The sequence below is a fragment of the Rhea americana genome, unplaced genomic scaffold, assembly GCF_003343005.1.
Source record: "Rhea americana isolate MKP2758 unplaced genomic scaffold, rheAme1 scaffold_7, whole genome shotgun sequence".
NCBI lineage: Eukaryota > Metazoa > Chordata > Aves > Rheiformes > Rheidae > Rhea > Rhea americana.
The window spans coordinates 8350862-8367689 of record NW_028186867.1 but is presented as its reverse complement, the minus strand read 5'-3'; the positions used below and the strand labels follow the sequence as shown (position 1 = coordinate 8367689).

General features: G+C 37.1%; 1 protein-coding gene across 1 annotated transcript in view; it reads right to left on the bottom strand.

Annotated features, from left to right (window-relative positions):
* Nucleotides 1-16828, bottom strand: part of OCA2 (OCA2 melanosomal transmembrane protein) — a 182074-nt gene that overhangs the window by 128606 nt on the left and 36640 nt on the right. Inside the window, exons 6-8 of the mRNA XM_085321451.1 lie at nucleotides 12588-12745; nucleotides 11637-11719; nucleotides 11127-11280 (exon numbers count right to left, since the gene is read on the bottom strand). Coding sequence (XP_085177577.1) covers nucleotides 11127-11280; nucleotides 11637-11719; nucleotides 12588-12745 — 395 coding nt within the window. The remainder of the gene's footprint in view (nucleotides 1-11126; nucleotides 11281-11636; nucleotides 11720-12587; nucleotides 12746-16828) is intronic.

The following is a 16828-nucleotide window of genomic DNA, read 5'->3' as shown; positions in this document are numbered from 1 at the left end:
AAATATGTACAGCACCTAATGCAAAYTGGATTCAAAAAGTTTAGACCTTTTCCAGATTGAAGATTCTTTATCTATCCAAAAGGGCTTTAAAATGTTTGCACATAGTTCATCAACTTTGYGTACACTGCAATAATAGCATTATAAAAATGRTCCAAAATTCCAAAGACMTTTTCTTGKGAAGAGCTCCAGCAGGTAAAAGGAAATGACTTAGAAGCCAAGTGAATGGTGACCTGTATGCTRTTTCACAGCATACGTTCCCCAGCTGAAATCTAGGGCATAYATATTTCTAAAATATGCTTCTGAAGATATTTGATAAATGATACATCATACCAAACATTTTATTTCCACAAGTCTCTCTTCATAAGTGATAAATGGCAGCTGAAAGATGACTGTCGGTGACTTTAATGTAAAGCTTCAAATATAGCCTCAATTCATTTCTTAGCCGTATTTTCTCCAGTGAAGCCTGTTGCATTAAAATATTTCTTTTATTGAGAAATTCATATGATAGAATGGCAACATTGCTGCATTCCAATAGGAGACAGTTATTCCTAAGCATATATCCACATATGGGCTGAGACCTTCCTTATAAAATGAAAAGCTAAATCCCTCTTAGCCTTCACAAATAATGTAGTTCAATTCTTTATCCTCAGGAGACAAGGAAGGAGAGAAGCGGGGATAAAATCTGCTTTAGGTTTTTTTGGGTTTTTTTTTTTTTTTTTTTTTTTTTTTTTTTTTTTTTTTCCTTTTTTTTTTTTAATAAGGATTTACTGGGTTCAAGAAGATATTCTCTGCAGTAGAAAAGGTTTTGCTTCAGAGAGGAAGAGTTTGTGTTTCCTGAAGATAATCAAGAAAGTATTAGTCTGATGGACTCTGGAAATACGATCCTCAGTCAGATCACCCCAGCTGAGATTATTTTATAATTTGCTGTCACATACTTTACAAGTTTTGGTGCTCTGTGCTGTCCTAGAGTAGTMCAGCTGTTGCAGCAGGATACAGCCTTTCATGCAACAAGGATTTGATCCACTTACAGTTTGAAATATTAAAGCCTGGAACTGGCATCAAGACCTGAAATCAAAACTGGCATTTGCAGAAAAACAACAATAATTTCTTCACTTTTTCCCAGCTCTGTCACTCTGTCAAGTAACTTAACTGTAAAAAAACAAAAAAGGTCAAAAAACTTTGAACTCCGTACTATGAACTCTGCCCTGCAGTGGATCCACTTCAAAGATGAATTGCATCAGGAGTTGTATGAGAATTTGCTTTACTTCAGGGAATCTGCATAATCTCGACAGGATTAAACYAGTAAACTAGAACTATAGCATATAGTCAGGTACAGATGAGACAGAGCAGCAGAAAAGAAAGGTCATCTGAGCCGATTGGATCTACTTGATTTTCTTTATGTTTATCTATGTTAAAGAGACAGTCTAACCAATTCCAGTAGTGAAGACAGAGCAACATATTTCTCCCTCAGCTGGTGACGGTGCCTAATGCTATCCCTCCTCAGCCTTCCTCCTTTCTTGCTTGCTCCCTACATGAGTTCTGCCGCTGCTTCAGCTGCAGGGCACTCCTACCAGCTCCTGTGACTCCCTTATGGTGGAGGTGTGGACAATTTATGCAAAAGAAATGATAAGAGAAAATTAATTGCCTTAGAACTACTTATTTAAGCAGGAGAGAGTGAAATCTGTAGGGATTTTCATGCAGCAAAAGAGAGTTACTTGATGCAGTTCAGAAAGCAAAACTTATATTGATGAAGTATTCGGGAATGGGCTAAAGCAGCARGATTCTTGTGGCAAACATGAAGGATGCAACTGCTGAAGGTTCATGTGCATCAAGGATCATAATGTGACTGCAAGTCACTTTTCTTCACAAAGTCAGCGATGACAAGAACAAATATTTATATCTTTGTCTGCAGACTATGACACTATTTATAGGTATTCTGTACACACATGCAAACCATAAAATAAGATTTACATTAAGTTAACTTTTATGCAAATCGTATTACTAAACTCATCTTCAGAAATCAAAATATATCAAAACTGCATCACTGTATATAAGTATGCATTATTTTAAAAAGCAATGAGACCAATGGCTTACTCATTTTCAAAAGAATTTTATGGTGAGTCAATATAATAGTTCAATCATATGCATAAAACATGTGACCAAGATAGTTTAAGAACACAGACTGGAAAGGTCTGTGAACTTGGAAACATAAGCTGCCTATTTTAGTATTAACATGCATTCTTATTAATGTTCAATAAATGGCTGATCTCTGTAATCTGTGAAAATAACATTCAATGTACATTCAATGAATTCTTTATAAAGTCACATTCCCAGTGCAAAAAGACTGCTTCTCTAAAATAGAAGCATTAGATTCTATAGCATTCTATGTCTACACAACCCCTAAGTAAGAAAGCATTGCTCTATGACATTCTGCTGTAATATCCATTTTCACTCAGACCATGTGCCAAATTACTTGTTCTGATTCAATGTCAGCAGAAAGATTCATGGTATAAATATCCCTGCCTTAAGGGAAAGGCATAGAAGGCAACATTTTGCCACTTTCTAAAACAATTATTTGAAATACAATGTAACATTACTAAAGATGATTATCTTAAATAGCAGGTGATTAAAAGTAATGTTATATGGCTTCCAAGATAAATTAATGCCTGTAATGGTTCACTTTTGCCCCTACGGTGTGTTCACTCAAAAAGCTAAGAAATRCAAAGTAGGGAATATTTTTTCGGCTTTTGTCTGGAAAAGGCAGCCCCAAATTCTATGAATAAATTCCACCAGTTGACGTCATTTTTTTCTACGTGTAAATAGCASTGCAAAGAGAGAGAGAGGAGAGAGAGAGAGACTGAAAGAGATTAGATTATGTTCTGCGGATAAATTATTTGATTAATTCATTCCCCTCTTTGATCTAGAAAATGTATAAGCCAGTCCTGGATCTTGCAAAGTTATTTGTTATTCATCATCAAAGAATTTGAATGAACAATTTTCAGTCTTTTAATTGTTTATGAGATTTCCTCTTCAATAACCTCACTGCTTGCTGCTCTTACAAAAAGAAATGGACATTGAACCAACTAGTTTGAAGTAGCTTTCCAATAATGCAAGGGTAAACATATCATTATTGTGTGACATGAACAAGACTGTATTTGAAACTTATATTTTTATACCTCAGAAACCTGGGGAAGAGCTAAGGTAGAGGAAACAGTAAAGTCCATAGGAAGAAGGGAAACAGCATTTGTACAAATGTTGACCAGAGGATCCAGAAGAGATCATGAGGGTTAAAGTAGCTACTTGACTTCTACAGTCTGGTTTTGGAAATAATCTCCCGGATCAAAATATTGCCAATGAGAACGGGAGATGGAAAGGTGTAGCACTGTACATAGAAAAGATTTCTTTCTGAATCATACAGAATACAAAAGGTCTCTTATACCTACATAATTAATTACAGCTACCAGTGGATGTTTTCCAGCCTTTACCTGTTAGGATAGGTCTGATATAAGATTATTTTTATACATCCCCAGGAAACTTTGRAAGGGGAAATCAGATCACATCTGACAGTCTGTGAGCCTCTCAGAGTCAAATTTAACAAGTATATCATTGTTACTCGCTTAATAAATTTGGACTTTTTGTCTTGATCAGAAAATGTAGGCATACACATATAAATGGGCTGAGGCTCTCTAAATCTGGGACTTGAGTCAGCTGGGATTAATAGAAAGCAGAGCACAGTGGAAAGCCAGCATAAAGATCATTTTTATGTGCCCGTGAGCCTCACTCCCGTAATATTTAGGTACAGAAAAACACTTGTTACATGAGTGAAGTACAGAGATCAAGTCATGAGCCACTAAAGAACTAATATGCCAGGTAAACAAAACAGCTGCTGTGGCTGTTGTGACCAAAGTTGCTAGATATCAACAGGTTGCCCTGGAAACAACTTTTCAGTGTGGAAAAGCCTTTGCAGTTTTGGAACATTTGCTGTTTCCCACCAGGAAACAACCAAGAATTCTGTACCCTGAAGAAGATACCATCATCTGATTTCCCCAGTTTTCTCAGCGTGCTCAAGACTAACACGACTGTGAATGTCTAATGTCAAGAAATTTACACCGATCAAGTCAAAAAAGCGAGGCACAAACCCACATTAGTTTCCCTTCCTGAATCCTTGGTAGCCACCTTTAACAGCAGCGTAATACGACCATACAGAATCACAGCCCTGCTCTAACCAGGAGCACCTCTGGCCAATCTTTTGTCCCTGAKGTCTGCTCTCTCTCACTCCAGTTCTCATCTCCACCATTTTTTCCTCTTTAGATTGTTGCATCAAATCTCCCTCCAAGTCTCCCCCTTGCATTTTCTCTGTCTTGGCTGTTTATTCCTTTTTGCCTTTGCTCTTGCTGAAGGAAGACATCTTTTGAGGCCACAGAAACAAGCTGAGTGGCTCTTTTCCCTGTTTGTGTTCATTAGAAATGTATGTGTGTTCTAGCACCTTGTTAAAATTTTAAGACATCATGGCTCTCTACCCCTTTGCCTTAGGTAGGATAGAAGCTGAACAGCAGCATTCAATTAAGCTAATTTAATGTTCTATTGCCTGTCAAACAAAAAAAAATAAAAAAAAAACAACATACATATTATGCAAGGCATGACAGCACATTTGTGCTTGACAGTCTTTCACAAATTCACCAAATACAGCTCATATTAGTCTTAAAAGGCAATAGAGGGTAGAAAATGGACATCTGGAAATTAGTTTTACACTAAGTATTGAAAATACTGCTCTTATTATTATAGAAAAGACAGCATTCTGTGAAAAGTGGAGCCTGGATGACAGCATCTTTTAGAACTGACAATCTCATCTAGTCCTTAGAATAGCAAGCAGCACCATCCAGTGGCAATTTTTTACTATTAAGTTCTTAATTAAGGCTAATTTACAGGCTACCATTCAAATTATAAGTCCTGTAACATCYGAGAGAAGATATTTCTCTTTGAAGCATACATATGATATGCACACACTTACATATATAAAGAGCAGAGACAGACTTCTTCCAAAATAAATTAAACAATTAGACAGGCAATAAGGGGCATAAAATCAGCATTCATATTTGATTAATACTACCATTATCAAAAACATTCTCACAACATGTCAAGCTAGGATCATGCTGAGGATTTTCGTTGTTGCTCCACTGTATTTTTTTTGAATTTAAACTTTTTCTGTTTTTGTCTTTGCTTCCTTTACACTTCCTGAGTTGCAGTTCAAGCAGCTAAAAGATGGCTGTAATTTATCTGGYTGGTGCTGGCTCCTCTTGGCTGGCAGTGCCTCTGCTCTACCCAAGTGGTGGGAATCCTGGCACCTCATCTGTACTGATCCACTGTTCCTCATATGAGGAGCAACATGTAACGCTCCTTTAGAGCATTAAAGTCATTTTGAGTCTCTCCAAAYGCATAAAGGTCTTGTCACCCTCCCCAAACCAAAGAAAGGCGAGGGATGACTATAAGCAYCGATATACCACACTGCTTAATTACTAGCTCAGTTCCAGGCTTTTCTGGGGGGATAGGGGGATGGGGGGGGGCTCTACAACTCTGTAGGAGAACATCTATGGCACATTTTTAGGAATAATTCATTCTGGGGAACAGGACAGATAGATTTGTCCTTTGTCTGTCTCCCTTCTCTCTACACAGTCCTCCAGCACCTATCTCAGCAGGCTTTGCCACCTCCGCACATGCCTTGATGGCATTCCTCACATTCACTCTCAGATTCATCCTCCCTCAGAAGACAGAAGGAACAGAATTTAACAGAAAGAATACTTTCAAGATAGATTTTTCTCCTGAATTTCGTGTTTTAGGTTGCATCATGCTGGCTTCGGACTTTGTACAACTGATGGAGTCCAGAAGCTAGATGCTGCGATGCCTGCCTAGGGCTGGGGAGTTCAGTCTCTGGGCTCTGGCTCTAGCTCTTGGTTCCACAGCAGGTGATGGAGATAACAAGACRGTCTCTTCTGTTCTGCGACCAGGAGGAGCAGTCTCTTAAGGAAGGAAAAGCACACACTAGCTCTGGCTCAGGAAAGCACTGCTGGAAGCTGGCCAGCACGCTCCGGGACACTGGCTTTCCAGATGTGCCCTAATCTTGTCCTCTGTTGCTCCTTCCCACCGCTAGACTGGAGGGTGGAGAAGGGTGATCTTTTGGCTGTCCCTGTGAAGTACGGCTCAGACTCTTCATCAAAGAGAGTACACGGTTTGTACTGATAACCTGCCCCTAATTTTCTGCTAGCAGCTAAAGCTCTGTTTTAATTCCTCTTCACAATTTTTCCATCATAGCGCGATTGGAAATAAAAGCAGCAGGAATATGTTCTTTCCTGCAAAGGCCGGGAGAGCAGATGCTACAATTTTCTTTTTCACACTGTCTTTTCCAATAAAGGCTATGGATTTTCTTCTGTCCATTTGCTACCAATCTTTTGCTAGAATAAACGTGGAGGTGGGAACACTCCAATCCACCCTCTCCTCTGTCTATATTTAAGCAAAGATCAATATGAGAATGGATGGGAAGTGAGAAACCATGTCAGCATGGCTGACAGTAAACTGATCACTGCTTTCTACAACTTTACCCATTCGAAAAATTCTTCCTCAAAATCAGCCTGTTGCAATCACTCAGTATTACGTTTTGTATACCAGCGAATATTGTCTTTTGTTTTCCCGTTCCCTCTCTGCTGCATAATTTTTCCTGTGCAAATAAATAGTGACACTACTGGAAATAAGCAAAAAGTGGACTGCCTGAGTGTAGACTGTAGTAATAACAAACATCATATTTCATTTGCAAAAATACTTCCTGCAAGGATACATTGGCTCAGCAAGCCCACAGTGCAAGACAAATGGTCAGAATAAACCACATACTGTAATCTCTAAAAATCTTACTGTATGTAACTAATTTCTGATAGTTAGAGGCTATTAAAAATCACTCTACTTTGAGTTAAAGAAATTAAACTTAAGGGATGCTTATTCATAATTTAAAATAGTTAATAATGGAAATGTAATATGGAAAGAAAGTGACACTCTCCATTTTCATTAAAGTAATAAAAATTGTGATTATAAGCCTATACTTAACAAAGTAAAAAGCCAGAGCTTTTAAGGCCAGATCTTGCACTTTTACATGTCTGTATTTCTCCTTAAAACACTAATATATAAATGTTATTCAAGATTTCATATCAGTAAAAGTCATTTGAAAGATTCTGCTAACCCTTTTTTAGGGTTACTTACAGGACGGGATGTGAAATTAAATGATAGCTCCTTTGATAAAACAAGTCCTATGGAGACTCTCACAGAATTTCAAATACCTTCTGATATTATTTTTTGGCCATTTGATATGCTATTGGTATCCAATATCTTTTTTATTTAATAAAATGATTGTTATTCTGCATTTTATTTCTAATTAGAGAAAATCTTCTGTAAAATATTTTTAAAAGACAATTACTTTCATATTTGTTTCTTCTGGCATATTTAAGTACTATAAACAGTTAACACTCCATTTTAATCCACAATAGCAAACAGCTGCATTACTAAAGGAAAATTTTGCCCAAGGGCACACAATTAATAATTCATTCAAGTTACTGATCTCTTTTTTTTAAAAAATAATAAACACTTAATTACACATATCTCCTTATATATTTTTATTTGATATAGCTCCAGTGTAGCCACATATACACAGTTAATAAATGCTAATAAAAACTTTATTAATTCAACAAACTCTCCTATATATTGATAGATATTTATAATATTGACAAATATTTTAAGATGTGGATGCGTTTATTTTTAAGATAACCAGCATATTATCCCATTAGCCATGTACATATATAAAGGAAAAGTGGGAGAAGTCAAAGATATATTAATATATTGCAAAATGGAAATAAAAAGATTTTATCCATGCCACTTTTCCTTGATTATGTTGTTGACCAGAAACAATCATATACCACTGTTCACTGAATTTGAGTGAATAGGGTGTGAATAATTGTTTTAGTTACATACATAGAAAAGGGCTTTGCTGTAAAAGAATGGAAATCAAAGAAGGCACAGAAAACATATTTTTCTGCTCCATGCATCTTCATTCTTTCAGCTGGGACTTCAACCAGTAAGTTTTCCAAGATTTTTTGTTAAATTTTTTTTTTCAAATTCTCAGTCAATAGAGGCAACACATTTCGAGTATTAAGACTAAAAAGAGTCTATCTTGAAATATACTGTGAACTAATTCAGTATATCAAATCAACATCAGTGCAAAATTCTCAGCATCTGCACCTTACACCGGATATTTCCATAGACCAATGTCAAACCATATTTATAGCCCATCCTGTCTACATTCCTGAGTAATCTGGAAGAGTTAGATGCTAGAGCTGAGATCAATAAAGGTAAATCTGACACATGCCTTTCTTTTTTAAACATACACTTCATTTAATTTTCTGTGCCATGAACACTACAAAATCAAATACTTCATTACTTTCAACAAGTCTATAAAATAGCATATCCTGCTAGTTTAATTCAGAAGATATTACAAAAAAAAGGGGGGGGTTCCCCTTTCTTTTCCATGATGATAGGAGGGAATAGAGGACTGTAAAGATGTAACAGATCAATATTTGAAGAAAAAAAATCAATTTCAGGAGAATCAATGGCAAGCTACTGAAGGAAARAATGGGTACATGAAAAAAAAGAAAAAACAGATTTCAAACAGAAAAGATAAATAAGAGGTGTTACTACCTAAAGATAGTTAACAGCAATATACCAAGACTTTCAGAGTGAGAATAGGAGAGAGAACTAAGGCAACAGGCATATTTATGTTAAGCATATGAAAGAAATTATTAGGAAATAAAGAGGAAAAGGGGAAATATCTGTCACAGGAAAGATATTTGTATTTTATGCTATATATGACATGTAATCACTGATTGCTATCTTAAAAAAAAATAAAGCTTAAAGCAAATGCCTGAAGAAACTAGATTCAATGCTAAACTTATCTTCTGAAGAACAGAACGTCCTGAGACGGTAAGACTTCTGCCACCCACGAGGACTGGTACTTGACATGCATTGTGCTCCTAGAAATTTCATGTCGACATACATGCAAACGGCTGCTTCAGGGCAGAATTTGCCCTGTATCTTTACATTGGTATGAGTGTGGAGGAGAAGATATTTTGCAACAAATGTATTTCATTTTTCAGCCCAAATCTCTTACTTCATCAGTGCATGTCCCATAATTTGTTCCCGTGTCTGCGGGAGGCAAAAACTCTTGCAGCTTGCTCTACTGCCTGTGCTCACTGAGGTAGCGAAGGGCACATGGAGAATGGGAGGGAAGGATTAACAGATGAAGAGTACAGGCTTGCAGAGGTTAGAGGCACAAGATCTGGGGTTCCTGTTCGGGGTAAAGGTCTGTGCAGGAGGAGTGAAAGGCRTGCCTTGGGACAGCTCTTGTGAGCTGTAAGAGATAAAACGCTTCCCCTTTCTCCATTGCTAGAAGACATTGCAAACACACAGCTCTAAAACTTGCTTGGATGTCCACACTGTCTGATGCTGGCCCTGAATTGCTAATGACAGTGGGTGAAATAGAAAAATATAAAAGACCTATAAAAGAGGAGCAGCAGCACAGAAAATGAAAATCCGTGAGAGCGCAGTCCTGCAGCAGCACCAGCTGCTGCATTTTCATTGATTCTTTCACAGCAACAGTAAACCAATAAGCTATTTTAAAGCTTTAAAAAAAAAAAAAAAGAAAGAAAAAAGAAAAAAAAAGAAAATATATGCTTTCCTTGGTTTTACCCTTTAGTTTCAAACCTATAGTTCCCTTGGCATGTGAATTGCTCCAGAGTGGTTTTCTATGATGCATACATGAAACTTCAGGCATTACATACATTAAAAACCTGATATTTTTGCAATTGCTAAAGGATTGCATCGTGTTTTTGAAAATAAAAGCTGCATTAAAAGGTATTAAGATTATTTTGATGTTCTGCTGCATGGCCACATACATTTAAATCAAAATCCAATCCAATCCCCCTTCACACTTAATATTTTATCTCTTTGCCCATTTATAAGGTACATAGAGTGTTTTAGCCTCATAAATAAGTCACCAATCCTGAACCATGTAATCTAAATGTCTAAAGCATCTGTCATGTTGCATGCATCTATTATTGACGTTTGATTAGGAGGTGTTCGACTGTCTTATTTACCATTTCAGAAGGTAACAGAATGAAAAGCTTAAAGTACGCATGGGATACAGAAGAATAATGAGCATGCTAGATGTACTTATTATGAAGCATCTTATAGATCTGAGTCATTTTTGAAGCATCTTATAGATCTGAGTCATTTCTCTGCTTCATACTAGTGTAAATCAGATGCAATTCAACTGAGACAATTTATTGAGACTGTGTGCACTCAAGTGATTAAAAAAAAGAGGTGGGCCCCTCTATCTCCTCCTTATTTTAAGATAACCAGATAGTAATTGCTTTCAGTACAAAGATGTCTCTTAGAGCCTTGTGCTATTTCTGACATGTTTTCCTCCTTCAGTGAGGCATTTTAGTTGGGTATGATACCTCAAGGCTTTGGAATGAAGTTGCAATATATGTTTAGAGTTCATTGTCCCTTAACTGCTTCATGTTAACTCATAATCCATTTCCTCTTTAAGGAATAAATGAAGAGAACTTCTAAATGTCATTCATATTAGAAAGCGTGTTCGGTTTAACCTTTCAAAAAGTACACTAAATTTATAGTTTGCTTTTGAGGTGTCACACAAAAAGGAAAAACCAAAGCATTTTTTTATATATATATTTGTCAGCTAATTTAATTAGTTTTTAGATTTTCCCCACCTTTTTAAACCAAGATTTATTTTTACTCTCACTGCCAAGTTATAATCTTATTAAAAATACTAAGAGGTCCTAACAGAAAAACACTCAAGACATGTTCTAATGTTATTAGAACTTGCCAGAATCAGTTACAATGCAGGACAGTTTCCTCAAGCATATATGAGAATTTTGTTCCTGCTATTAGCTGCACTGATGGTACAGCAAGGATTCAGACAGAGTATATTAAAGTCCCAGGATGATACCATTCCCTGTTGCATTTACAGTGTGGGGGGGGGAAATAAAATTAAAGCGCAAAACATGACTTACTTCCAGTATGATCAGGACATAGACACCTACTAAGATGACGGATGCAATTGTTACTTGTGCCTCTATACTTGCATGCAGGTATTGATACTTCACAGAGAGAGGAACGCTCCCAGGCTCCGGCAGCAAAGCTTGAATGTTTATGAAGATGGTGCCTCTGCAGAAAGAAAGGGAAATTTTGCTTCCTTATGAAATGCAATACCATTAGTTTTATTTATGCACTAATTCTATTTTAAATATATATACGTATAGGTGCTTGTCTTATATTTTTTAAATTGCAAGCAACTTTTTCAAATATTTTAACTCTATCTCTCTAGATAGCATTCTCTAGAATATAACTCAAGTACAAACTAGTCTTGGAAATACATTTAAAAATCAAGAGAAGAGTCATGATTTCCTGCCCCTCTGAAGAAAGCAGTGATAGATGCGTTTTAAAGTATTTTCTTTTTTCATTGCAGTTGCACTTATGTAAACTACTATTTTGATGTATCATTTTCTAGCCTGTTAGCCAACCTGTTTAGTATCTCAAAGGTTCTAGTAGTGATAATTTGCTGATTTCTTCTTGAACTTAAGGGTAGTGACCAGTTGTATACAACCTGCAATAGAGTAAAATATGGTAATATTAACAAAAAATATTGAAAGTTATATCTGACTCTGTTCTTTCTGGGGGCTGGGGTTACCTCTTTTTTTTTTTTTTTTTTTTTTTTTTTCCCCTATCTCCTATGTATTCCACACATACCATCTTCAACCCCTTCCACCTGAGTAGGTGTGTCAGAGGCACGCAGGTGCAGTCACTGGTGCCTGCACAGCTCCCTGAACAGCACTACAAACTGTATAGCCTTTAGCTCAAGTCTCCTCCGGGCTCAGTCTGGTGCCCCCGTGGCCTTAAGATATTTCATCTTAAATTCAAATTGCTTGGGAAAAAAGGGGAGTTAAAGCCCATTAGAGCGATGCTTTTATAGCACAATGGTGAAGACATAGACATCTACTAAGATTACTTGTTACTTGTGCCTCTGTATACTTCCTCCATAAGGAAGTTGTTGCAAACTACCATCAACTATAAAAGCAGCTTTAGGAGAAATAAAAACATTAAGTGTGACACCTCTGGAAAGAAAGAATGCACCAAGATGTGAAAATGTATTTTAGTGAGTGCAAAAAGGCACTTCACACTTGTTTTTTCCTTTCAAAAAAGACTTTTGAAACTTTGTCAATTTTGAACACAAGAACCTCTATGCTAAGTGTGAGGCCAGAGGCTTAACAAAATTTTGATACAGAAAGCTAAAGGGAGTTTATAAATAGGAAAGAAAATGCAGCTTGTTATCCTACTACTGCTTCTAAAGCTGACGCTGATATACATGTCATATTAGGGAAAAGCATGACCTGCTAACTCATCCAATGGTGATGGAGATACAAGTGCTAAAACACATCTCAGAAAGAAAAAAAAGAAAATTCAAAGACCATCACCTGCTGCTGGTGTCTCCTTCTGGATCCAGCATCTTCAGTCTGGCTGATTTGTACCACAATGTATTCCTCTGTTTGTTGATCAGCTACACCTGCTACAAATGGGCCTCCTATATCTAACTTCATCAGGGCAGAATCATGAAAATCTGTAAGATTCATAGCTGTCAATAAAGTTGTTAAGGTATAAACTTCCAGTAAAATGAGCACAGCACTGCACAAATTCTAGGAAAAAAGCAAACAAAAAAAAAGAAATTAATCAACTTGCATTGAAAACACATTACTCACTTAAAATGCTTAGATTTATTCAAAGAACAAAATAGATATTTTTTTCCTCATCAACTACCACTATTTTAACCTGACTTCATAGAATCATAGAATCAGTAAGGTTGGAAGGGACCTCTGGAGATCATCTAGTCCAACCTCCCTGCTCAAGCAAGGTCACCTATAGCATGGTAGACAGGGTTGCATCCAGGCGGGCCTTGAAGATCTCCAGAGGAGGAGACTCCACAACCTCTCTGGGCAACCTGTGCCAGTGCTCTGTCCTAAGAAAACAGGACGTATAGCACCACATTGAATACATCCATCCCTTCCTAATGACTTTCGAGATCACTCACAGTTTCAGCTGACACTGTAGATGCTCCAAAACAGTTTAAGAAAATCCACAGAGATACAGAAAAGTAAGGCTCTTTACATGCCTGTACTAGATGAAAGGCTGTAGCATTACCTCAACAACTTAAACATCGCAGACTTCGTACAGGGGAAAACATTGTGGAAGCTGCAGGTACAGGAAAAACTAAGTCAGAATCAATGGCCTATTCATGCTAGACAAATTTCCTTTTGGTCAAGATTTCCCTCATTCATGAGTTTTTTAACATCTAAAAGGCTCATATTCAAGCTTTTAGTACTCATGATCTTTTTCTCCCCAGACGTCTTCTTTTTTTTTTTTTTCCCCTCTCCCAGATATCTGTCATGAGGTATGGTCAATCTACATTCCTAGTAAAATTTAATTAAAAAGGCAGGCTACCGTGATACTATGATACACAAATCTGTTGGAAGCCTGGCTCCATTAGCTCCAGTACCTCAAGGATTATTTAAACATAGCAGTGCTGGGAGTCCATTTCTGCCATGGCTGAGAAAGAAGCATCTGTGTGGGTCTGGGGAAAAGGGAAAGCCCGAGTTTTAACCCCTTCATGATTGCTCTGTTGCTATAACAGAACGACTCTGCAATTCTTTTGTTTTTGTCTGTGACCAGACAGAAAACTAAGGCATGATCAACAAAAAACTTTTCCTAAGACAGGAAAGAAAAGACTTCACTTCACACATATATGTGCTGTTGAAATCATGCAACATAAGCACATCCTGAGTGTCCTAAGGGCAGCTTACATTTAACAACTTACATTTATCTGAGCGTATTACAAAGAGCAAATTTGTTGGAAAAAATGTAGAAGATTATACATCTAATAGAAGCTTCTGGGAAAGAAGCTTCATTTCCCATAGAATTCAGAGATTTTAACAGGAGATGAAAAAACACAGTACAGTTAGATGGGACCCAGTACAGTGCTGTATCCTGCCTCCCGGTGAGCACCAGTAAGGCCATCGCTGGCAGATCAGGCCCTTGCTCTTCTCTGGCGGGGAGCGCTTGGTGGCATCATGCAGAGCTCCTTCAGCTTCGTTGTTGCATCTTTCTGCATCCCTAGCAGGAAAAGCGCACCTGCACAAGAGATGTCTCACCCACTCTCACCCAAAATACATCCTAGCAGATCTAGCAGCATGAGACTCGCCCATGCATTGCAAAGCAGTGTAAATGCTGTCCTGCTTCATACGGCGAGCAGGGCCACCACCGGCACGGCCACCCTGATGCCATTCATAAACAGTGAACCCCTCAAGCATCTGTTTGTTTAAAAGAATTGCACAGGAAAGGATTAAAAAAAAATGATGCAATACAACAAGAGAACAATTCCAATCAAGAGAATTTACACACAGGCCATAGCAACTGTAAATATAAATTACAACAGTTTCTGATGGTTTTAAGTGTGACTTGGCATCACAGTTTTTCCATGTCCTAATACAGTGATATTAGTCTGCACTGGAACTACATCTGCAGCTTTAACTAGAGACATTAATTATACCTTTTAAAGCCTGCTGACCTGAAGTCATTAACCCACTGATTTGGGACACTTCTGACAGTCTGCATTTTATTAGGACCATAGTCAATAATTTATGTCTACAAAAGCTTCAGGTGCATATAATTATGGCAGCTCCCTTTTAAGCAATAATTTTAAAATAAATCCTATAATTACCCAGATGACACATTCAGAAGCTATTACAAAGGATGCTTAAAATTGAAGGGGAAAAAATGAAACCCCATTTTGAAGAATAGTGGTTCCTTCCTGCTTTTCTTATAAAGATGAAGATACTTTAGGCTTTTTTTTCCATTCCTTTCCATGTACTTATGAAACTGGTAGAAGGAGCCCTAGCAAAAAAAGAAAAAAAAAAAAAAGAAAGAAAGAAAAAGATCTCCTTTGACTGCAAGTGAAACTGAACATCATTCAAAGGTCTAGATTGAGGTACTAAGAGCTGAAATCCCCTCAGAGTTATCTTTCCCCAAACAATATTTAGAGACTCTGTCACTATTCCATTGCTATACTGCAGCAGATCACAGCCTTTAGGAAAGGTAGAATCAAACTAAACCAGGGGAAAACTTCAGCCACACTTATATAAATCAAAATGAGATTTTTTACCAAGCTGTTCTTCAGAATACTTTTGATCTACCTTATCTCGGTTTTATATTTCACTTAAATTGTCAGAATGTGATTCTCTAATCTTCTTTATTTTATTCTCTATTCTTCTCTATTTTAATCATTCAAATGTGACTTTAACTTATGGTAAAACTATATTTTTGCTTCTAATATTGCCTCTTACTCTTCAGTTTAACCATACTCGGATTTTTGGTCTTTCCAGAACCTTTTTTTACAATGTTGCCTCCAACATGTGCAGAAAAAATCTCCCTGACAAGATTTACAGCCAGAACTGTCATTTTTCATTTCATTTCAGTTAAGCTCCCTCATTTTTATATAGTTTCATTCTTGAAATTATATTATTGCTGTGAATTATTTTGCTCCTATCAAGGGATCTGGGTTTCTGTGTGCTTTGTGCAAGATTACACAGTGGCTTTCTATGTTTACATCTGGAACCAGTTCAGGTCCACAGCTCAGAACTAAACTAAGAGTTGCTTTTGCCCATCTGGGTTTTCTGACTTGTGGCTTCTAGGAGGTTTTGAAGAATGTCTGAGAGTCATCTCATATCACTTTTTTGTAGCTTATGCAGTTAACATGAGGGAAGGGTTAAACATTTAAATTCATCTAAAATTCTGCGCTGCGGACATCTGTATCTGAGTTAGTTACTCTGCTTCCTTTAAAATCAGTGAAAAGAGGGTGAAAAGGGTCTCAGAATCTGCTCTTAGACCACTACATTAAGATCAAAGTTATTATTCATTAAGTGCACCTATTCTCTCTATTAACTATAAAGATAACCTAGGATGACTAACTCAGGGATAGCTGAAATGAGTCACACCCTAAATACTGAGTCCCTGCTTCACCTCCATCATGGTATTTCTTTAGTATATGAAGTACTAAAACTGAAATGCCATGATTGACGGAGACACTCTGTCACACTTCCATGCAGATGGCTGACTTCATGCTTTCTTTAACATCTGCTGGTATCACCTTCTATGAAACGTGCTTTGAGATTCCTGTGTCCACGGATTGTCTTTCACCGAGTTTTCAAGGTGCTTATTATACCACTGATACTGACTCACGACCAGGTCAGTCATGCTAGTTTCTGAAAGTTTCTAACATTTTAAAGGAGATAAATACATTTGACCCCTATCTCAGTATTTACTTTCATTTATTGTCCTCAACTGAAGTTATTTCTACACTATCATCTTTGAAGTTTTCTCTTTTAATCTTATAGATTTCTGTCCCATCCTTATCCTGAGGGTATTTTTGTATTGTCCCTTCACAACGCACCATACTGAACCACATGTTCTTCTGTACTTCCTAGCTTTCACATCTGAAGAATGTTTTATAGCTTTCTTTTTTCCTTTTAAAGCATCAGTAGTCTGGTTCCACTTGAACCCACCCTTACTCTAAGTCCCTCCATTGCAGCAGTTTCCTGAGTTCTTAATAAATCCATCTATCCTATAGCATTTTCTCAGCCAGGTCTTCAGATTCTGCTTCATTGGC